This window comes from Lepidochelys olivacea (genome assembly GCF_965140295.1).
Source record: "Lepidochelys olivacea isolate rLepOli2 genome assembly, chromosome: 3".
In the NCBI taxonomy this organism is placed as follows: Eukaryota; Metazoa; Chordata; order Testudines; family Cheloniidae; genus Lepidochelys; species Lepidochelys olivacea.
The window spans coordinates 100,251,974-100,275,209 of NC_140413.1; the positions used below are offsets into that span (position 1 = coordinate 100,251,974).

A 23,236-nucleotide genomic window follows, 5' to 3' on the forward strand; every position below is an offset into this window, starting at 1 on the left:
TAAATACCTTACAGGATAATCAGATTCAAAACATAGAGAATCCCTCTAGGCAAAACCTTAAGTTACAAAAAGACACAAAAACAGGAATATACATTCCATTCAGCACAGCTATTTTACCAGCCATTAAACAAAAGGAAATCTAACGCATTTCTAGCTAGATTCCTTACTAACTTTTTACAGGAGTTCTGAGATGCATTCCTGATCTGTTCCTGGCAAAAGCATCACACCGACAGACAGACCCTTTGTTCCCCCCTCCCCCTCCAGCTTTGAAAGTATCTTGTCTCCTTGTTGGTCATTTTGGTCAGGTGCCAGAGAGGTTATCTTCGCTTCTTAACCCTTTACAGGTGAAAGGGATTTGCCTCTGGCCAGGAGGGATTTTATAGCACTGTGGACAGAAAGGTGGTTACCCTTCCCTTTATATTTATGACAGCACATTTGTCAAATTTTCCAATAAGCACCTTTACAATTTTTCCCATGCCACTGCTTCTACAATGTCAAAATCCACAAGGCCACTGTAGAGGAGGTGAATGAGCTTTCTTTACATCTCTTTTTAAGACACACCTATGATAGGATGCCTAAAAAACACTTGATAATGTTTAGGCAACTGGTATCCTGTGACTGCTACTTATTACACTACTAATAATGGTCTCACTGTTACCTTGTGCTCTGCCATCTGTTTGTTGTATCCATCTGCTGTCTCTTGTCTTATACTTAAATTGTAAGCTCTTTGGAGTAGCAACTGTCCCTTCATTGTATGTTTGAACAGTGCTTGCCACAATGGGACTCTGATCACTGACTGATTAGCCTCTAAACACTACAGCAATGCAAATAAAATAGATATTTGTGAAAGGTGCCATACAAAATTTTAGATACTAATGAATACCCTTAAATATACTTGAGTATTCATTTTGTTTTCACTTGTCACATTAGCTGTCTGAATTGTCTACTTTTAGAAAAGCATCCCTAGGATGCTATTTTAAAAAAAAAACATAATTGGTAGTGTATATATAGCATGACCATCCCCCCACATACTGTAAACCGAAAGATAAGTAGCTCTGTACATATCTACACTGCAATAAAACACCTGCTGCTGGCCCATGTCAGCTGACTTGGGCTCATGGGACTCAGGCTGCAGGCCTATAAAATTGCAGCAAAGGTATTCGGGCTGGAGCCTGGGCTCTGAGATCCCAGCCTGAGCATTAAAGTCTACATTTCAATTTTATAGCCCCACAGCCTGAGCCCGAGTCAGCTGACACGGGCCAGCTGCAGTTGTTTTATTGCAGTGTAGATGTACCCTCTGTGGTCATATGAATGTTGGTAGATACCTACTGCTTCAATCTATTACAGCTATCTTCCCCCCCATACATTTCTCCCACCTTCCCAACTTCTTCACTCAGCATTCCCACACAGCTGACAATCCAGAAGCGTTTTTTTAGAAAAGAAAAAACCCACACTTATCTGCTGGTGCTTTGTAGTCTGCAGAGGCAGATTTATTGACCTTCTTTTCTCTTGAGCAATGTATCAAGAAATTGGGTTAATGATTTAGAGATAGAAAACTGACTAATATGAGCAATCCTCTGTGATGGTCTGAAGAGACCCTAAAGCAAGAAACATACTATAAATTTTACAGTAATTGGAAAAACATAACTCTAGATTCTCTTTCATGTGGCCTTTTAACTTCTTATTGAAATAATCTCTGGGTTCCTTATAAAAGTATCACAATCCAAATCACCAGCTTTTAATATGATTTCCTGAATAGTTTAAGTTTGCATTCTTTTTCATTTCTAATTTAAACACAAATACGTTATTTATATTTTAGGTATCTGATTCTGATCTTTACACCAAATTGGTGTAAATAAGGGGCATCTCCCATTGATGAAATTAATTGATGTACATCTGTAACTGAGAGCAGTCAGATTCAGGACCAAGATAAGGTAGCTTATTAACAACATAGGGCCAGATTCTACCTACAGGTAGAAGTGGGTCCCCTAATAGCTTCAAAAAGAACTTTGCATGTGTAACTGTGAATAAATTTTAACCTATGATGTGCATTAATAAAGCTTTCATTTAGGTATGGGTCACTTGCTATGTCAGATTTTATGTACTGCTGCTCAATTCCAACATCTGTCTGAGCGAGGTTGAGGTCCTGTCCACAAACCACATAATGCATCTAATTTATGAGAGGCATAAAACCAGACTCTGTGAATGAAGAGCTTCCGTTTTCAGCTAAATACAGGACCTGAAACACATCCATTATTAGGTCTATAACTGGTACCTCAATTCTTTAGCCAGTATTCTATTTATTGTTCTTCATATGTTAGGGACATTCTCTTTTTTTCTCAGTCCTGGTAGCCTACAGTTCTACAAACTCTTTAGCAGGAATCCTGTCTGTAGTGGTAGTGACTGGTACTGATTTTGAATGTGGTGTGATACATTTTCCACAAATAGCTGAGCAGAAGTATACTGATTTATAGTTTCACAACCAAGCAACAACAACTTTGCCTTGTTTCAGAGTGGCTACACTCTGGGACAAAGCTGGAGTTAGAAATAGGTATTTGAAATTTAGTTCTGAGTGCATAGTGGACAGTGAGTTAGGTCTCAGGGAGTGCAAGGGAACCCTGGGTGCTCTGTGGCAAAGTAGGTAAGGGATAGGAGGTGGGAGTGTTGGATCATATTAAAGAAGTTCTGTATTAAAATCACAAATGAGTTTGATTCCCCATAGTTTAAATTCCGGGGTATTACTAATTAAGAGGTCTCTTGGTTTTAGGTATTGTTTCTCTCCCTCTATGCGTGAAACTTGCAAGCTGCTAATTGTGTTAGTACATTCTAAGACAGAGTCTGTTCTCAAAGCAATTCTTTGTAACAACAACCACTCACACAGAGAGAGACTCAAAGCAATACTCTGTAACAACAGAAACAGCACCCAGAGACTCCCCGCTCTTTTGTTGTATTCATCTCGCTTTGTTAACAATTGTGATTAAAATAGAGATACAGGATGTATGTGGATGGATGCTTGGTGTGGATAATAACTGAATGATCAGGGAGGTGCCAGCCTAAGAATTCAGTGTCCATCGGCTGAAGAAGGCGTCAAGTGGAAATAACCAGAGGATCCCCGGAGGGCAGACTGGAATCCACCCAACAGCCTCAAGAATGGGAGAACCAAAGAACAAGATAACATCTGGCAGCACGGAGCCGTCAGAAATGTGCCATCTGCTGATTGATTCAGCAACAGCATGATGAAGCAATTCCCATAGACTGACATAGGAAGAAATTCCTATAAAAATGGACTCTGGTAAGTGAGAACTTTGGGGTCTGATTCTGTAAACCAACTTCCAGGAGCATCAGATGTGCATCTGACAAGGCCCTGTTCCCGCCTCATGTCCAGGCCACCTGTGGCCACCTCATGTCCAAGCCACAGTGGCTTGGCATGAGCAACTCTAAAGATGGTAACTATGATAACAACCTTGCAGAACCTGTGTGTGTGTGTGTATGAATGAATGTGTGAATAAATATGGGATTGAATGGAATGTTATAGCTATAACTAACTGCTTACTATGATTCTTTCTGTATTCACAATAAATGTGGCATTTTGCCTTTTCCCCTTTAATAAGATCCTGCTGGTTTTTATTTTATTGGTATAACAGGAGCAAAGGCTGACTGGTTTGGGTCGAGGAAGGGAAACAGGTATCTGAGGTAGGGAAGGCAGAATGGTGGAGGGAGGGCTATCTGAGCAGAAGCAGGTCTCTGTGTGAACAGGAATTGGACCACTGGGTGGGCAAACTAGAAATACAGTATGCTGGCACAGGAAACTGTTCTTCCTTAGTATCTCATTGGCCCTTATTCTAGCTAGGGTTTTTAGATGCCTGAGTTGATGGGAATAGGAACTTCCCTCACATGGAAGAAGGCACAAAGGCACTGGATGGCTGCACTCCTCTTTTCTTACCACAGCTTCCACTTTCTAGCTTCACGTTGTTGCTGCTGGTTTTCATCAGTTCAAGCAGAGGGGTGACAAAGTCAAAGGATCAGCCCTAAATCCTGTGCCCTAACATCGTGGATGCTGATAGGGTTATCTAATGTAGAAAAAAATAGCTAAGCAATTATATATTTGCTTAAGGGAATTTGCTGCCCAAATCCCTATGTACCATTCTGATAATGTACACCTCTATGTTTCAGCATGACTTTCTCCTAATGTCTCATTACTGATATGTTGTTTTGGTCCCTGCAGATTCTTGCCATCTGCAGTTTTGAGTATTGTAACCAAAGTATGGTCATTCTATGTCATTTTAACACTAATGGTACTGGGTAAGGTCCCATTTCAAAAGCGTTTGTGAGAAGAACTCATTTGTGAGTGCCAAATTTAGGCTTCTTAAATATTTCTTTATATTGAGATATTGACATTCCCATAAGTGCCCCCTCATGATTTTGTATATATGAAATATTAATTCACTGTTTTTGTATGACTTAAACTGATTCTGAGAGACAAGGTGGGTGAGGTAACATCTTTTATTAGACCAACTTCTGTTGATGAGAGAGACAAGCTTTTGAGCTTACACAGCTTTTCTTCAGGTCTGGGAAAGGTACTGAGACTGTCCCAGCTAAATACAAGTTGGAACAGATTATTTAGGATAAGTAGTGAACACATATTTTAAAAGACCATTCAAGGTGAATTGGTCCATTAACACCACTGCAGTCATAGGACAAAAAGGGAGGTTAGTTGGTTACAGATTGTTGTAGTAAGACATAAATCCAGCATCTCTATTAGGAGTATGATTTTTAGTGTCTAGCAAAGTTATGCATTTAAGCACCAAGGCTCATCTTTTGAAGGTGTTGTGCAGGTTTCTTATGACAGTGAGGACTGAGAGGTCAGATACAGAGTGATTATTTTGTGAAAAGTGTCTCCCATGTGTGATATGGTATTTTTGTCTTTTATCATTTATCTGTGTGAGTTCATTCGAGAGCATAGCGGCTATCTGATTTCACCCATGTAGTTGCTATTGGGCCATTTAGTGCACGGGATGAGGTACACCACAAGTTGGAATAGGCATGTGTAGAACCCAGGGATCTTCAAAAGTGTGTTGGGGGTGGAGGTAATGACTGCAGAGATGTTAACAGGCCACTTCACCTTGAATGGTTTCTTACAAAACATGTTCACTACTTTATGTTAAACAATCTGTTCCACCTTGTATTTAGCTGTGACATTCTGGGTATGTCTATGCTACAGTGTAAGCCCAGGGTTAATTGAACCCAAGTTAGTAGACCATGGATTTGTTAACCTAGAGCTTGAGCATGAATGCTCATTTGTAACTCCAGGTTAGGAATTGTTGAACTCCTGGAGCTCCAGAGGCTACACTGCATTACGTGAGCCTGAATCCAACCACCCATAGCCCAGACTTCCTATTATCCTCCTTAAATGTGGATACTCCAGCTCTTTGTCCATGGTGCAGTGTGGGGAAACTTGACTATCCACCAAACTGGACTGTCCAGAAGATAAAGAAAATTGGCCCATGGGACTGTGGAATACTTTTGGCAAACTCCCACGGTACATCTACACTGGAATAAAAGACCCATGGCATGGCAGCAGCTGGCCTGGGTCAGCTGACTCAGGCTTGCAGGGCTCAGGCTAAGGGGCTAAAAATTGCTGTGTAGATGTTCGGGCTCAGGCTGAAGCCCCCTCATGGGATCCCAGATCAGGTTCCAGCCTGAGCTCGAATGTCTAAATAGCAGTTTTAGCCCAGCAGCCTGACCCCCGTGAGTCCAAGTCAGCTGACCCGGGCTAACTGTATGTGTTTAATTGCTGTGTAGAGGTACCTCCAGAGCATGAGTCCACTGAGGCTGTGTCTATACTGCAAAGCAATAGGGATTGAACCCTGGATCCCAGCTTGACTCAGGCTTGAACTCTCCATCCTCGTGGGTAGGTCTAAACTGCCGTTAGACACCTGCGGCTGGTGTCTAATTGTAGTGTAGACGTACCCTGTGCAACCCTGGATTAGCACGATTTGTGTGTAGACGGAGGGGGGTTAGGCTTGAGCCTCAGTTCGAACCCTGGGCTTACATTGCAGAGTAGACATACCCTCGGAGTACTTTTCCCAGACCTCAAGAGGAGCTCTGTGTAGCTTGAAAGCATGTCTCTTTCTTTCACTAGCAGAAGTTGGTGCAAGAAAAAGATACTATCTTACCCATCTTGTGTCTCTGATATTTTGGGACCAACATGGCTACAACAACACTGCTAAATTTCTTTTGGTATCTTAGTTTTCATAACTTCGGGCTAGCTGTCAACAAATTGAGTATAAGTGTGAATGATTAGAAGCTCTAATGATGCCCTCATGTGGATGTTTAGCTAGTTCACACTAATTTAATACTAATTTAAATTGAAAGCACTATATAGCTTTACCATACATTTTATAATGGTTTCTTCATAACTTCAAGGTATCACAAACATAATTCAACTGTTCGTGGCAATGTCATTTAGCAAACGGAATATTTTTTCAAATAATGCGTTTTCCATTCTTTATTAATACTGATTTGTCCTTCATTAGTAGTCTGCCTCTCAAAAAACACAATATTAGCTTTAGGAATTGTATAATATTAGAAACAACCTAATACTAGGGGTGATGTAGTTCAAGGAAATTTTTAGACCTTTATCAATGCCTTGTTAACACTGCAAACAAACAAACTTATGATTAAACTTTTGTTAAAATGGTTGTAACCCAAATCTGGTATGCTGTTACATGATTTAGTCTTGCCAATGTGGACAAAAATAATCATGTTATAACCATCTTCTAGAGCCATGGCTTTTTAACCCTGGCAGGTATCTAGTCTAGAACATCATTCTCTAACATGGTTACAACAGGCAATTTTAATAAACCAGATTACAGTATAACATGGTTCAGCCACAACCATATTTAAATATAGTTACTTTTGTAATGTTGATGAGGTCTTAAATGCTAACAGGTATTTATGATGGCTGATTAGTCAAAGGGCCCATCCCACTACAAGTATAACTACAGTCTAGCACACTTGCCTGACACAGGTAGGGGTTTCAGTGTTCTAACACTCTTCACTGTTAGCTTTGATGGGACGACATGGTTCTATAACACTGTAAGGGGATGGCATTTTAATCTAGGTATTGGCTACTGGTAAAAGTTTCAGAAGTGCCTAAGTCTCACTAAAAGACACTTAGGGCTTGTCTACATGGCTTTGCAGTTTGGACTACAGATTGTGAATTGCAGAGTGTAATAGTGGACGCTGGTGGCATGAACTAAAAGGTACCTATTTCAGAGTAGCAGCTCAGTTCGTCTGTATTCGCAAAAAGAAAAGGAGGACTCGTGGCACCTTAGAGACTAACAAATTTATTTGAGCATAAGCCCAGGGGTTAGAGCACTCTAAGGTGCCACAAGTACTCCTTTTCTTTTTGTAAAAGGTACCTAGTTCATGTTAACATGCTCCTCTTTGAGAGAGGACTATGCAAACAAAAGTACCTTTTAGATTGTGCCAGCAGTGTCTACATGGGAGAGTTACACGTTCCTGCGCACTGCAGTTCACAGCCCTGTAGTCCGTACTGCAGGGTTGTGTAGATATGTCCTATGATTTGGGCATCAAAATTCCTTTGAAAATCTGGCCCTTAAAGAGGCAGGAAGGCACTTGTGAAAATCCTACTAGGTGCCTAAGTAGGTTAGGCATGAGGGATGGGATCCACAAAACTCCCGTCAAACTCTGTAGGTGTCTAAACTCATGCAATGCCAAACTTTTCAGTGTAAAAGTTCCCTTGGTAGCTAAGTTTCTGCCTCGTGGGCGGCAGCAGTGCACAGGCCTGTAGACAGCTGGACACCTTTCTCCCACTGAAGCTCCAGAGCAATTCACAAACTGGGGCAAGCTAGATGTTTAGCCGCTTAAGTCATGTGCAGGACTCAATCTGGTAGGTGTGTTCAGGGGCTGCTTACTGGATCAGGTCTCATTAAAAATCCAGTGGTCGTGCCTACTTTATAACTTTTAGCCCAGTGATTAGAGCACTTACCTCTGGTGTGGGCAACTCGGATTCAATTCCCCCCTCTTTACCAGATGGGGGGATCCCTGTGCAGATCCTTTCAGGAGAGTGCTCTAACCTCTGTGCTATGGGATAGTCTGAAGCGTAGCTCCCTCAGCCTCTCTTGTTGCAGCTGTTCTTCTGTGGGTAAATAATTAGCAAATGCTTGGAGCAGGGGGGCCTGAACCAGACCCTGGTGGGTGCCCTAGCCACTGGACTACAGTGTCATTCTCACTCTCTCTAATCATTGGGCCAGAGAGAGAGTGAGATGGAGACCCCTGAAAGGTGGGATACCTCATTCAAATCCTTTCTCCCTGTCTGCAAGAGAGGGGGGAATTGAACCTGGGTCTCCTACAGCTCAGGCACATGCTCTAACCCCTGGGCTAAAAGTTAGTTATGAAGTGGGCAGCACACCCACACTCTTTATATGACGTGAGGCAGGCAAGCACATAACTTATACCTACAAGAAGAGCCTCAGCTGTCTGACTCCAGGTGGCTGGTTCCCATTCGTGGATTGCTAGCAAGGATAGGTGTTTCCTTGCAGCCTGGATTTAGGCACCTATCTCTGTGAGAAGGGCGGGACTTAGCACATACCCCTGTGGCCAGCATGTCTCTGGCTAGCTTAGGGAGCTCCCTGCCTAGCGTACTGGGTTTTGTGGATCCCATTATATAGGGAACCTAGGAACTTAACTCAGGCTTTGTGGATTGCAATGTGTTCCAGTGATTTTCTAGGTACCAAAAAGTTAGGTGCCGACACATTCAGCATGGCAACCCTTCAGTCCCTAGATGGATCCCACCCTAGGTGCCTTTGGAAATGTGACTTAGGCTCCTAAGTCATTTAGGCGCTCTAGGTTGCAGAGCTGCTAAGGAGAATGTTAGATAGGCTCTATTTAACTCCTGCAACTCTGAAGGGTCATATTTTATATAAATGAAATGTTTTTAGATCAGAAGGAAAACTCTTCTAAAGCATCACACAGTTTATGCAGACTTTGATTTCACATCTGTCAGCATACATTCCTTAACCCTCCCTTTGGATCTCTTCAACAGGGAATTTTGTGCCTGTTGTTCTGTCTGCCACTCACTGAGTACGTATACAGTGGGAAATTACATTTTGTTAAACATGTTAATTAACACAATTAATTTAGCATTCAGTGTAGACAAGGACATGTTGTGTTTTACATCATGACATTGTCTGCACTGAGTGTGTCTAGACTAGAGTTTTTGCTCATTTAAACTCAAGTTGAAAGATTGCCGGTTAACTGGAGTTAGCTAGTATGTCTGTAAATGCTAGTTTAGAGGCTCCACAAATGTTTGTGGCTTAAATACACCACCTTATTTGTTTAACGTTGGCTCAGTGTACAGAAATGAATGGGTCAACGATTAAGGGATCAAGTAAATAAGCCCAGTATTTACAAACTAAATTATTTCTGAGTGTTTTGGGCATTGTTCTTTGTTTAGATTTAGGGGGGAAACTGCATTCATCCATCTTTCGGCACACCGAGCTCCAGAATGTTTAACCATGCTCTGACTTCATATCCAATCTCATATGCCAAGTCACACAAACCTCTTCTTTGCTTTATACCACAGAGAGTAAGCCTTCTATTCTGCACCCCCACATGCTACACTTCAGAAGTGTCAGAGTCCTTTGAAATATTTATTTCATGATTTATGGTTGATGTCTAATCTCCACTCTCATCTGCATCATGTAAGATTCAATCTAAATTCCCATTAGTTTTGTATATTTGGGATTTTAGATTTAGAGATGCTTAGCTACAGAATTATCTTCCAGTATCCTTTTTCTAATTCTAGAAGAAGCTCCTTACCCATATTTCTCAATCTCTAGAAGATAAAAGCAGAACAAAGACAAATGCGTATAAATATGTACAAACCCACATCCTTCACCTACGCAGTTGAAATTAAAATGAGCTCCTAAAGTTTTCAGCACAAAGATTTCCTTTCAATTGTATCACAAGCAGATATAGCTTATGACATAAAAGATGAAAAATACTATACCTGTTTCATCTAGAGGTGCAGTTTGTCATGGATTCTTTTCTTATTCCTAGATATTAGGACTGATAACTATGAATGAACTGGTATATTCAATATAGATATTTGGACAAATAGCTAATACCTGCTTCTGATCAAAATACTGATTTTGATTGAAACAATGATTTTACATAAAATAAAATGCTGAAATGGCTTAGAGACAGATTCTGCCACTTTACTCATAATGGGTAGTACCTTACTTAAGCTAAACCAAAGTAAATAGAAGAAGTTACACAGCCAGATCTCAAATAAACTGGAAATTCAATCAATTATAAGCAAGCACAAGAAATTCTAACCCCATTGGGTTTATTTTCCTGTACGCACATGCCATTTTTATTCTTCTTTCCTTTTTAAACAATACTACTGCTTTATTAATATGGCCCCTTGTAAAGCAGCCTTTTCTCATATGCCATAGATTTCTTGCCATTTTTATTCTCACTCTTCCTTTAGCTCCTTGGATTTGTTTCTTGTCTCTGTTATGTGACACAGACTGTATCCTCACATAGCAGCATATAGAAAAGAGAGAGAGTCTCTCCTTAAGGAAGGAAAGTTCATTATGCACAGTTCTAGAAGGATTACTGTTCTCAACTTTTTATTATCAAGCTAGCACTGTGACTAAACGTAGTGCATTGAGGCTGTTGCACCTTTAGAAGCTAGCCTGTCAACAAGACATGAACTCAGCGGGTATAGTACAGCAACTTAGAATAGAAATGTGTTGTATAAAACAAACAAAGATGGAGAGGCAGGTGGGTTTTATACCTGGAATTCATCTCAGAACAGGTGTTTTGTGACTAATGGAAGGGAAGGGCTTGCTATACATTGTTTGGGAAGTTGTTAATAAACAAGACCACCTTGGCGACTGGTTTATTAGCATATAATAAACTCAAAATAAAGTTGCTCCTGCCCCAGTCTCTCACTCAGCACAGCCCCTTCCCCTGAGGTCCTGTCTTCAAGTTTCTATGCTGGGCACAGCTTTTCAGCCCTTCCCAGGCTCTCCTTGGGTTTTGGGAATCACCATCTCCAACTGCAGATTCTGCTTGGTACTTTACTTTGTGTTGTGTCACAAAGTACTCTGGCTCAGTTATGCCCACTGAAAGCATTTTGGACTTGTTTTAGTGTGTTTCTCTTAACCTTCAGGAAGCCCACTGGGTTTATCAGTCACTGGCGCACTCAACCCCAATTCCTCCGAAAGGGGCCATTCACTCTATGACAGAGCCTCTTGTTAAAATATTGGCAGTGCCTCAATGAAAGCTTAGCCTATAATTAATTAGTTGTTAAGCAACTGATGCAGGAATCAAACCCTTCATGCTTTGCTGGCATCATGGAAATTAATGACCTACGTGACTGTTAATTTGCCCAGCTCCTCAGCTATGGCTGACGAGCACACAGTACAAATCAGAAGGGACTGGCGTGTGGACTCTTGTGATCTTGGTCTCCCTGCACTAAATTACACTGCCTGCCCATAGCCATATAGCTGGGGCTTACCTATCCACCATTGGGTGCAATTACTACCCCAGTTTCCCCCTTAGCCTGCGGGTAGTTTTAGCCATCTGATTAAGTTAGAAGAACTCCACCCCTTCTGGGGTAAACAAACATCCAATGGCAGTCCACAACAAACTGGCTTCTCCAGCTGTTCCTTCTCTCTCTGTCTCTCTCTGGTTCCTTTCTGAGCCACAGCCCTGTGTTTGAGCAACTTTGCCCCCATACTCGATGCAGGGAAGTGAAAGGGGAGAATTCCTCCCAGCCTCTCTGGAAACCCCAGCCTGGAAATGCTAAACAAGAAGCAGGTACAAATCCAGGGTCCAAACCCATACTACTGCTTTTACCCTGAGCTAGTTCCTTTACCTGCTTCCTAGCTCATAGAATCGTAGAACTGGAAGGGACCTTGAGAGGTCATCTAGTTCAGTACCATGCACTCTTGGCAGGGCTAAGTATTATCTAGACATGTTCAATCCTTCATCTTTCGGTGCAGGGCTCACTGCTCTGGGTCTAGGCCTTGCCAGCAGTCTTTCCCCAAATGGACAACTTATTCTCCCTAGGGTCCTTACTGCCCTGCATGCCTCTAGGTCTCATGCTGAGCCCTTCTCATGCTTCTTTCCACTGTCCATCGCAGGCTGCTCTCTTCAGGCCCTACCCAGGCTCCAGTCACCTCCTCACTGGAGAGACCCATCAGCAGCTGCTACTCACCAGGTCTTCCTTTCTTCCTGTCTGTGAAATGCACCATAACTCCCATTAGACCTTTTTGGGCAACATCTCCATAAAGCCTTGCCAGAGAAACAGAATTGTGCTGAGCCATAAGCCTACCTTAAAGGGCCCGGCATACGTTGTTACAGGCTCTGAGGGGCTGATACAGACTCTGGCCATGCTCCCTTCACTGTCAGCGGACAGAGTATGGTGCAGGAGCTAATACACCAGCTCTGTGCTCTTGTAAATTTCTACCAAATTGCAGTGATCCCCCTGAGGTTGACTAAGCTAATTTTTAGGAATACATAAGAATGGCCCTACTGGGTCAGACCAAAGGTCAATCTAGCCCAGTATCCTGTCTTCCAACAGTGGCCAGTGCCAGGTGCCCCAGAGGGAATGAACAGAACAGATAATCATCAAGTGATTCATCCCCTGTCGCTCATTCCCAGACTCTGGCAAACAGAGGCTATGGACACCATTCCTGCCCACCCTGGCTAATAGCCATTGATGGACCTAGCCTCCGTGAATTTATCTAGTTCTTTTTTGAACCCTGTTATGGTCTTGGCCTTCACAACATCCTCCGGCAAGGAGTTCCACAGGTTGACTATGTGTTGTGTGAAGAAATACTTCCTTTTAAACCTGCTGCCTACTAATTTCATTTGGTGACCCCTAGTTCTTGTGTTATGAGAAGTAGTAAACGACACTTCCTTATCTACTTTCTCTACACCAGTCATGATTTTATAGCCCTTAATCATATCTCCCCTTAGCCATCTCTTTTGGAAGATGAAAAGTCCCAGTCTTATTAATCTCTTCTCGTACGGAAGCCGTTCCATACCCCTAATCATTTTTATTGTCCTTTTCTGAACCTTTTCTAATTCTAATATATATTTTTGGGGATGGGGCCACCACATCTGTACACAGTATTCAAGATGTGGGTGTACCATGGATTTATATAGAGGCAACATGATACTTTCTGTCCTATTATCTATCCCTTTCTTAATGATTCACAGCATTCTGTTAGCTTTTTTGACTGCGGCTGCACATTGAGTGGATGTTTACAGAGAACTATCCACAATGACTCCAAGATCTCTTTCTTGAGTAGTAACAGCTAATTTGGACCCCATCATTTTATATGTATAGTTGGGAGTATGCTTTCCAATGTGCATTATTTTGTATTTATCAACATTAAATTTCATCTGCCATGTTGCCCAGTCACCCAGTTTTGAGACATCCATTTGTAGCTCTTCACAGTCTGCCTGGGTCTTAAATATCTTTAGTAATTTTGTATCATCTGCAAATTTTGCCACCTCACTGTTTACCCCTTTTTCCAGATCATTTATGAATATGTTGAATAGGACTGGTCTCAGAACAGACCCCTGGGGGACACCACTATTTACCTCTCTCCATTCTGAAAACTGACCATTTATACCTACTTTTTGTTTCCTATCTTTTAACCAGTTACCAATCCATGAGAGCACCTTCTCTCTTATCCCATGGCAGCTTACTTTGCATAAGAGCCTTTGGTGAGGGACCTTGTCAAAGGCTTTCTGAAAATCTAAGTACACTATATCCACTGGATCCCCTTGGTCCACATGCTCAGGACCGGCTCTAAGCACCAGCAAAGTAAGCACGTGCTTAGGGCGACACATTTCTAGGGGCAGCATTCCGGCCATCCCAAGCACATGCTTGCTTTGCTGGTGCCTGGAGCCCATCCTGTCTCCTCCCCACGAGCACGACTGAGGACTTGGAGCTGGGCGTCGCAGCCCCGTGCCGGCAGGAGCAAGCGGTGGGGGGGTGGGCTGCCCGGTCCCTCCAGCCAGGGCACAATCACCTCCACTCCCGCGGTGCCAATCCCAGTCTGAAATGGCTGTAGCAGCCCTGCCCACGGCCCCACGTCTTGCTATGCTAAGACTATGCTATGTCTTGTTAAGACAAAAAACCCCAAACGTTGCAAAGTGCAAACATGTAAAAGCCAAAAAAAAAGGGGGGAGGGGGGGCAGCCAAAATTTTTTTTGCTTGGGGTGGCAAAAAACCTAGAGCCGGCCCTGCACATGCTTATTGATCCCCTCAAAGACCTCTAGTAGATTGGTGAGGCATGATTTCCCTTTACTAAAACCATGTTGACTCTTCCTCAACAAATTATGTTCATCTATGTGTCTGACAATATTTTTCTTTCTTGTAGTTTCAACCAGTTTGCCCATTCCTGAAGTCAGGCTTACAGGCCTGTAATTGCCGGGATCACCTCTGGAGCCCTTTTTAAAAATTGGCGTCACATTAGCTATCCTCCAGTCAGCTGGTACAGAAGCTGATTTAAATGATAGGGTTACAGAGTAAAGTTAGTGGTTTTGCCATTTCACATTTGAGTTCCTTCCTGCAGCAGTAGCACACTGCAAAGTGGCCTCAATAGGGAGGGAATCTGGGGAATTCTCTCCTTCCTGACGGAATCACTAAACTGTCTTTGGAGCTGACATTTTTGTTGCATGAAAACTAGTACAACTGCAAGTTGGAAGGTCAGAAGCTTAAAAAGAAACCTTTGTTCTTTAAAAGCTATATGGTGACTGTGATGCTTTTGCATCAGCAGGCTGAAGATGTTATGTTTTATAGAATGAATTAGGCAAAAAGAGAGCTGCAACCACTGCCTATCATGCTAAACAATATTGTCTCATTGTTTTCTTTTACTCCTCTCTGTCTTAATCCACCTGCAGTCTCTTGTCTGATAGTTCGATTGTAAGCTCCTTGAGACAGGGGCCATCTTTTTGCTCTGTGTTTCTATAGCACCTAGCACAATGGGTCCCTGGGCTAGGCCTGGGGCTCCTAGGTGCTGTGGTAATACAAATGATTAATAATAATTAATAAAAATCTTCCCCTCTCTTTCTCCTTCTTATCCATTGCATCATTATCTGATCCATTTTATTAGCAGGGCTGTAATGTCACTCAGAATGCCACCAAAATACAAGATTGAATTGAAACTTTTAACATACTCCATTTCAGCTCTGAGTCAAAATCTTAAGATTTGCTTGTTCAGATGTGTGTATTCAGAGATTTGTCTTTTCAGTCAAACTGAATATAGAGAGAACTCCAGTGCATCCGATGAAGTGAGCTGTAGCTCACGAAAGCTTATGCTCAAATAAATTGGTTAGTCTCTAAGGTGCGACAAGTCCTCCTTTTCTTTTTGAGTGTATCTGCAGTTCCTCTTTAACATGAATATAATATAGTTTGTAAAAAGCTTCCTAATGAAATGTATTCCATCCTAATAAGTAGATAAAACATTGTGCCATAAACAAGCAATGTATTGGAGCATTGCTCTGTAAGGTTTAATTGCTATCCTTTCTTATAAAGCCAGGTTTTGATCTCCTGCCAATCTAAGTCCATAGTGATTACATTGATTTCTGTGCAGTTACTCCAGATAAGTGAGATCAGAATCTAGCCATTTCTGTTAGCACCAAGGTGAAGCTTAAATCTTTGCCAGCCCTGTACCTTATTTGCTTTATAAACCTGGTGGCAGAGGTGGGGAGGAGGGAGGGAGAGAGATTTTTGTGGCCATGAATTTAGAAGTAATTCTACAATGAGGGTGAGGTCAGGAAAGATATAGGAAAGACAAGGGAATGTTGTCTTTGTTTTCAACTGTTACTCAGGCAAAAAGACTTTTCCAGTCCTGCAGCCCCCTCCTACTACATGTTTTCCCAGAGGGGGAGAGAGTAATCTGTCCTTAAAGAATATAAGGAATCAGGTATTTAGAATGTCTCTCTTTCTCTCCATCAGCTAAGCTATTGCTGAACAATTAATAATGAATAATAGATGCTTTTCTTCTGCAACCTTTGTGAAGTCTGCAAATGGGAAGCATTTTCTATAAAACTTGGACATTTAAGTGTGGGATTTTCAGAAGCACCTAAATGACTGTGCTCCTAAAGGAAATGGGGAACTTGTGCTCCTGAGTTTATGTATTTTAAAAAAATCCCATCCTAAATGTCTGGGACCTGGAGAAGGATAATAGAACTAACCCCAGTATGTTAGCAAATCTGTCAATACTGTATTAGTACTGTTATGGCATGCTTCTCTCTTCATTTACTTTACAGAAAAACTAATTACGTTTAAATTGAACCCTAACAAAAGAAAACATTTTCCACAGACCAGGCCCTGTTTATTTTTGTCTGGAGTCCAAAACAATATTTTACAAAAATTGAGAAGAGTCATCTTGATGTTTGATTGTGTTTTGGCACAAACCTCGTAAGCACATATGTGTATGGGCAAATTTTGTTTTCATTTATCTTAAAAAAAAAAAATCTGAACCTTAAACACTCAGTTATTTTTAGTCTCCATTCTGGAGTTTTTAAAGTGACATATTTTTAGAATGTATCTTTTCTGAAGCAAGAGACCACATGGCAGTAACACACTGAAGTTACCAAAATAGCATTGAAATGCAGCTCCAGTTTAATTACAGGGCCAGGAATTTTCAAAGAATTCTAAGAGAATTAGGTACCTAATTCCTACTGAAGTTTCAGATGTCAAAAGTTTTCTGAATAATTGTGATTTTTGCTCTCCAAAATTCATAAAGTACTGTGTGTACCCAAGCTGGCAGTCTTTACTCAGGCAAAACTCTGAGACTTTTCATGGAAGCTATCTATTCCTTAATAACAATGAAGCAGTTAGGCCACTTAGGATGTCTCTGTCTCTCCACTCACTAAACAATGTCTGAACAATTAATAATGAACACTGGACACATTTCTTCTGGAGAAGTGCTCCCACCTTGCCCCATTCTCAAACAGTCCTTCTCGCTCACCATTCATGTCATGGTAATGTTGACTGTTACCATGTTGGACCAATTGTGTCCTCAGATGTGCACATATGACACGTTAAGCAAGCCAAAGGGTGTTGTGTGCATGAGTTCAAGGGCAGAACCTGCCCTCTTATATTTAAAAACAACCATAATTTAGATTAAATCTCAGGAAAAACTTCCTAACTAAGAACAGAAGGACAATGGAACAGACTGCTTAGGGGAAACTCCTTCACTAGAGATTTTCAAAAGGAGGCTGGATAGCCTTCTGTCTTGGATGGTTAAACACAAACAAATCCTGCGTCTTGGTGGTGGGGGGTTGGACCAGATGATCCTTGTGGTCCCTTCTAACTCCATGGGTCTATGGTTCTATAAATCACAGATTTTGTTTTTCTTTATTCCCCTCTGTCACTCAGCTTTCTCTTTGTCTATTCACAAAATCTCATCACTCTTGGAGCAAGAGTCTTCTCCTCTACAGCCATTTAAAACTATCTTCCTGTGTACCTCAGCCTATCAGGTCTCCATTTCACCTGAGCACCATTTCTGTACTCCCTGGCTCGTATCTTTCAATTACTCATGCCCTCGCTCTTATTTGTTAACATTCTTTCGTGTATTATTTAACCCTAGAAAGCATTCTGAAAGATTCTGTACAAAATAAAGTTTTATTTCCCTGTATTTTGTTGGATGGGTACTTCCTTGGCCACTCTCAAATGTAATGATCTGACAAGAACTATTTCTACAGCTGTGCACATTCCTCATGATAGTTTTTTAAAACAGTATTTGTTGAAGTTTCACATCATTTATAGACACCCAGGCAGACAGGTGAACCCAAGGGGAAAAACTTACTTCGGACAACTAGATGATGCTGGTTCAGAAAGAAGGATGTAAACAAAAATCCATGGGGCCTTGTGCTCCATGAAAAACAAAGAAAAAACTTAGGATTGCCATGTGGAAAAGGGAAGCATTATTAGGTAAAGGCAAGAATGACCCTGTTATTAGGAATTAAAAGTCTAGTATTAATAAACTTAATAATTGTAGTAGTAATAATAATGGAATGTATTTTTAAAAATACACTAAAATCTGTGATACTCATTGTCCTAAAGATGATATTCAGTACAATTAATATTCACACTAACGGTAATTGTTTCACAGCTTTTAAAAGCTTTTTTAGCTAAAACTTCAAGATTGTCTAACTGAGATAATGTCGATTGCGTTGTTAGAGACCAGTTCTGAACGATGCCATATATTAAGCATTTTCAGTAATTTCATTTTATATACTCCTGACAACTCACCGTGTGCCATCTTATTAGTTTTCCACTATATCTCTATCAATTATGCCAGACATATTACCTAGCTTTACTGTGCTCAAAAACCAGTTTGTTTTCTCAAATGCCATGTACATCTGAAAGTTGCCATTTATGAAGAGCTGTTAAAATGTAATGGCTTTTTAAAGTAAATGTCTGATTAACAAACATATGTATATTATATTGAAATTACTTATATTAGTATTTCTGTTTTCTTTTCTAGCGCAGAATACAGAACTATGATAGCAACTGGTGGAGTAATAACAGGGCTGGCAGCCTTAAAGAGGCAAGACTCTGCCAGATCTCAGCATCACCTAAATCTTGCCACATCACCAACTTCTGAAGAGAAAAAGCCAGTCAGACGCCGGCCCAGGGCTGATGTAGTAATTGTTAGGGGCAAAATCCGACTTTACTCCCCATCAGGATTCTTTCTTGTTTTGGGAGTGCTTATCTCATTCATGGGAATTGCAATGGCTATCCTTGGATACTGGCCCCAAAAGGAACAATTTTTAGGTCCTGAAGCTAGTCTAGCCTTAAATGAAACCCAGATCATAACAAACCAAGGTGGAGTTATATTTCGTTTCTTTGAACAACATTTACACTCAGATAAGATGAAAATGTTGGGCCCCTTTACTATGGGCATTGGAATTTTTATTTTTATTTGTGCAAATGCCATCCTACATGAAAATCGTGACAAGGAAACAAAAATCATACATATGAGAGACATATATTCCACTGTAATAGACATGCACAGTCTGAGAATCAAGGAACAAAAGCAGTTGAATGGCGCTTACACTGCTTTATTGGGGGAAAGTGAATTCAAGCATAGTGGGAACTCATGTGCATCGCGGTTGGCTGCAAACACAATTGCACCTTTCTCTGGCTTCAGGAGTAACTTTCGAATGGACAGTTCGGCTGAAGAAGATGAGGTTGCCATAAATGAAGACAAGAACACTTCTAACCTTCTACCACCTTTGCTGGCTGAGCATTCTGGCTCTGTCTTTGGACTCTACCCTCACACTAGCAAGGCAATGAATGACAAAAATAGTAGCTCTATAAAGTGTGAAACAAAGTCAATTGTATCATCCTCCATTAGTGCTTTCACACTGCCTGTAATTAAACTAAATAATTGTGTTATTGATGAACCTAGTATAGACAATATCACTGAGGATTCTGAGATCACTAGAAGCCGGTCTAGAAATTTGTCAATGGACTCTCTAGCCATTTCATTAACTGATACCAATGAACCCTACAAACCTGCCAGTGCAATGCTACCCCGAAATAATTCATTTGTAGAACCTCCATCCAGTCAGTTCAAATCTTCTATAACTCTTGGACCAAGCGCTGGAAAACTTTTATCACCTGGTGCTGCCAGAAAACAATTTGGGTCCAACGCATCTTTGCATCTTCTGTCTGCACATTCAAAATCCTTGGATTTAGAGAGGGGTCCGTCAACACTCACTGTCCAAGCTGAACAAAGAAAACACCCCAGCTGGCCCAGATTGGATCGAAGCAACAGTAAAGGATACATGAAACTAGAAAACAAAGAGGACCCAATGGATAGGTTACTTGTACCCCAAGCCACAGTTAAAAAGGACTTTACTAATAAGGAAAAGCTGCTTATGATTTCAAGATCTCATAATAATTTGAGTTTTGAACATGAGGAGTTTTTGAGTAACAACCTAAAGCGGGGAACTTCTGAAACAAGATTTTAATATTTAAATTACAATTTACAAAACGTCCTACAGTATTTTTAAAAATATTTTGACAAGTTTCTTTTTCAGTGAAACTGGCACAAGCCTGTTTTTACCGAATGCTTATGGCACATTCAGATTGGCTTGTGTGAACAGAGATCATCATCTCTGTAATGCCAAGAGTTTCATGTGTTAGTAACATACAACTGTAATACTGTATATTATCACCACTCAAATATATGTTCGTGCCACAGATCCCATATTCTCCAATCTGTTACTCTTTTGTTTCTATATAAGCACATGACTTTTCATCACTAAGTCAAAAAACCTGCATCAGAATTGGAGCTCCCATAAGCTTCTAGTCCGTTCTTTTAGTGATTGCAACATTCTAACAATGATGCTTCCAGTCTAGGATGAAAAGTGAGTAGCAGTATCTACAGGAGTTGCCAAATCCAGACACACATTGTCTTTTACAGATGATACATCTTGGTAACTGCAATCCTAGAATGTCATTGTGTTTACATGTTGGGGTGGGAGGGTAGAAGAAAACTGGGCAGATTAAAAACCATTTTTGTGAACTCACTGTAAATGGTCAAGTTGAATACCAGTGTTGTGAATTCTAGTTAACTATGCTTTGTGATAACTTTCTGTATCCACTATAATTTAGTACTGCAATTCAAGAAAACCATATGTAGAATAACCATGGCTTGGAAATTTGCAAATTTTTCTGGGATTAGTTATCCAAAGTGCATTAATTGGCAACAGCTTTACAAATAAAATGTACAAACTTAATTAAAAAGATCTGAACATGATGAATAACAGGATTTTAGAATTATGATGTACAGTATGATATTGTGACAAATCTAAAGAGAATAATTAAATATATTATATATAGTGTTTACAGTAGCCAAAATTTAAATAACAGGATTGCTATGTTTGAAAAAATTGAAACAACAAACTGTACAATTCAATATTTACACTAAGGTTAACGTGAAAGCCCAATTGGCTAAATTTAAACTTGTATATTTTGCATAATTATAGCTTGATGGCTCAGGGGAGGTTTAGCTGTGATAAATTGCATAGAAAGCTTTTGCAAACGATTGACATTTAAGACAAAAAGCGTTCTCTCAGCAAAGCACGCTTCACAGTTGCAGTTGTAGGCTAAGAAAGTTAATACGAATGACTCTACATGCATCCGATGAAGTGGGCTGTAGCCCATGAAAGCTTATGCTCAAATAAATTTGTTAATATGTAAGGTGCCACAAGTACTCCTTTTCTTTCTACTAGAAAGTTTTCATTTTTCCATTAAGCCATTTAGGCCTTGATCCTGCCATGACAGCCACACTTGAGAACTCCTTCTACCATTCACCAAGCAGTATTGGGGCCTTAACTGGTCATCTTTAACAGATGTTTGATACTTTCACTTCATCTAAATACTCAGGAATTGTGTTTTTTTTTAAAGGCTTTCCCCAAAAAAGAATCAAAAGTTAGAATGTTGTTGTACTTCAGTTGATCATGAAAGATGAAAGACAGAAATATTTCTTTTTTTAATTTCCAGCTCCATATTTCAACAATGCAATGTTTATGTGTCAAGAGCATTACTTGCTCAGTGAATTTTTGCATAGTGTTACTTGTTAGAACCTCAAGCCTATATATTGTAACAGAGTTGGCTAAATATTTTGCTATGAAGCTTTTAATAACTTTCTGGTTCGTGTTCTTAATACATTTGCTATTTTTTGAAATAAAATAAAATGTATATCTATGTCTATGGTAAGACTGGTTTCCCCCCCCCCCCCTCCATACATAGGCTTTCTCCATATCTAGGAATATCATACATTACATTTGTCAAACATATTGGTCCATTACTGGATATTTGCCTGTCCCTCCCCTTGATTTCTTTTTGCCTGACATCCACATGTGCACATATCAGGATAGCATTTGGGACACTGTAGTTCAGCCATCAACTTATCATTAGAGAAGCCTAGATTTAGGGTCCTATTCCAGTACTTTCCATATTCTGAAGGTTTTCTGTTGTGTCGAGTCTTGGCCAGAGTGACAGCCAATCTACTCAGAGTACCCCACTGATCAATCCATAAAGCAATGTTGGTGTCACCTGGAAGGGGGAAAAAAGAGGCTGATCCTCACTATATATGCAAGTAAGGTGCTGATTACTTTGCTATTGCCATTCAATATTATTATTATTATTAATTTATTATTATTTATTAATACCAGCACCTTCCTCTTACATAGTGCTTTTCATTCATGGATCTTAAAGTGCTTTACAAAGGAGATAAATATAATAACTAATAGGTAAGTAATGTTGAATTCCACATTATACATTCAGAGAATGAAATTATCAGGCTCAATGGCAAGTAAGGTACTTTACTATCTTTGCAGAGAAATCTATTACATTCTATGGGGGACTGATCCAAAAACCCACTGAAGTCAATGGGAGTCTTTCAGTTGTGTTCATTGGCTTAGAATCATGCCCTGGGTGCCCAAAATTGAAGTTCAGCAGGTACCTTTCTTCTCAACAGTGCCATTGGACTCAGTAATACTGCTAGAGGAATAAGGAATTATTCAATACAAGTGCATGTATCACAATCTGGCCCAACAGAAATGAGAGTATTATAGGGAGAGTTGATATTGACGCCTTGTGATGGGGTATACCTGTCCCCCACTGGGCAGGAAGGGGTTAACCCTATACTGAGTGCTGAGGAAGTCATGCCCCCTCACTCCTGCTGGGCATACTCCAACTGGAACCACACCATAAAATGGAGAAGCTAAGCACAGTTTTCCTTGACCGGGGAAGGGAGAGAGCGTGTGTTGCAAGCTCCTGCCCAGGAGCTATCGGAGCCCCAGACCGCAGAGGCCAGGTGTCAAGGTTCCTCCCCCACTCTGAACTCTAGGGTACAGATGTGGGGACCTGCATGAAAAAACCTCCTAAGCTTATCTTTACCAGCTTAGGTCAAAACTTCCCCAAGGTACAAAATATTACACCCGTTGTCCTTGGACTGGCCGCTACCACCACCAAACTAATACCGGTTACTGGGGAAGAGCTGTTTGGACGCGTCCTTCCCCCCAAAATACTTCCCAAAACCTTGCACCCCACTTCCTGGACAAGGTTTGGTAAAAAGCCTCACCAAATAACTAGGTGACTACAGACCCAGACTCTTGGATCTTAAGAACAATGAACAATCCTCCCAACACT

General features: G+C 40.8%; 1 protein-coding gene across 4 annotated transcripts in view; it reads left to right on the forward strand.

The window, feature by feature from the left end:
- Positions 1-21,728, forward strand: part of TMEM200A (transmembrane protein 200A) — an 83,016-nt gene extending 61,288 nt beyond the window's left edge. For 3 of the 4 annotated variants that reach the window (XM_084623212.1, XM_084623213.1, XM_084623215.1), the window contains one exon: positions 18,555-21,728. In XM_084623212.1, coding sequence (XP_084479338.1) covers positions 18,555-20,046 — 1,492 coding nt within the window. In that variant the 3' untranslated portion in view covers positions 20,047-21,728. The remainder of the gene's footprint in view (positions 1-18,554) is intronic. The other variant, XM_084623214.1, reaches the window with a different exon arrangement.
- The last annotated feature ends 1,508 nt before the right edge of the window (positions 21,729-23,236 follow it).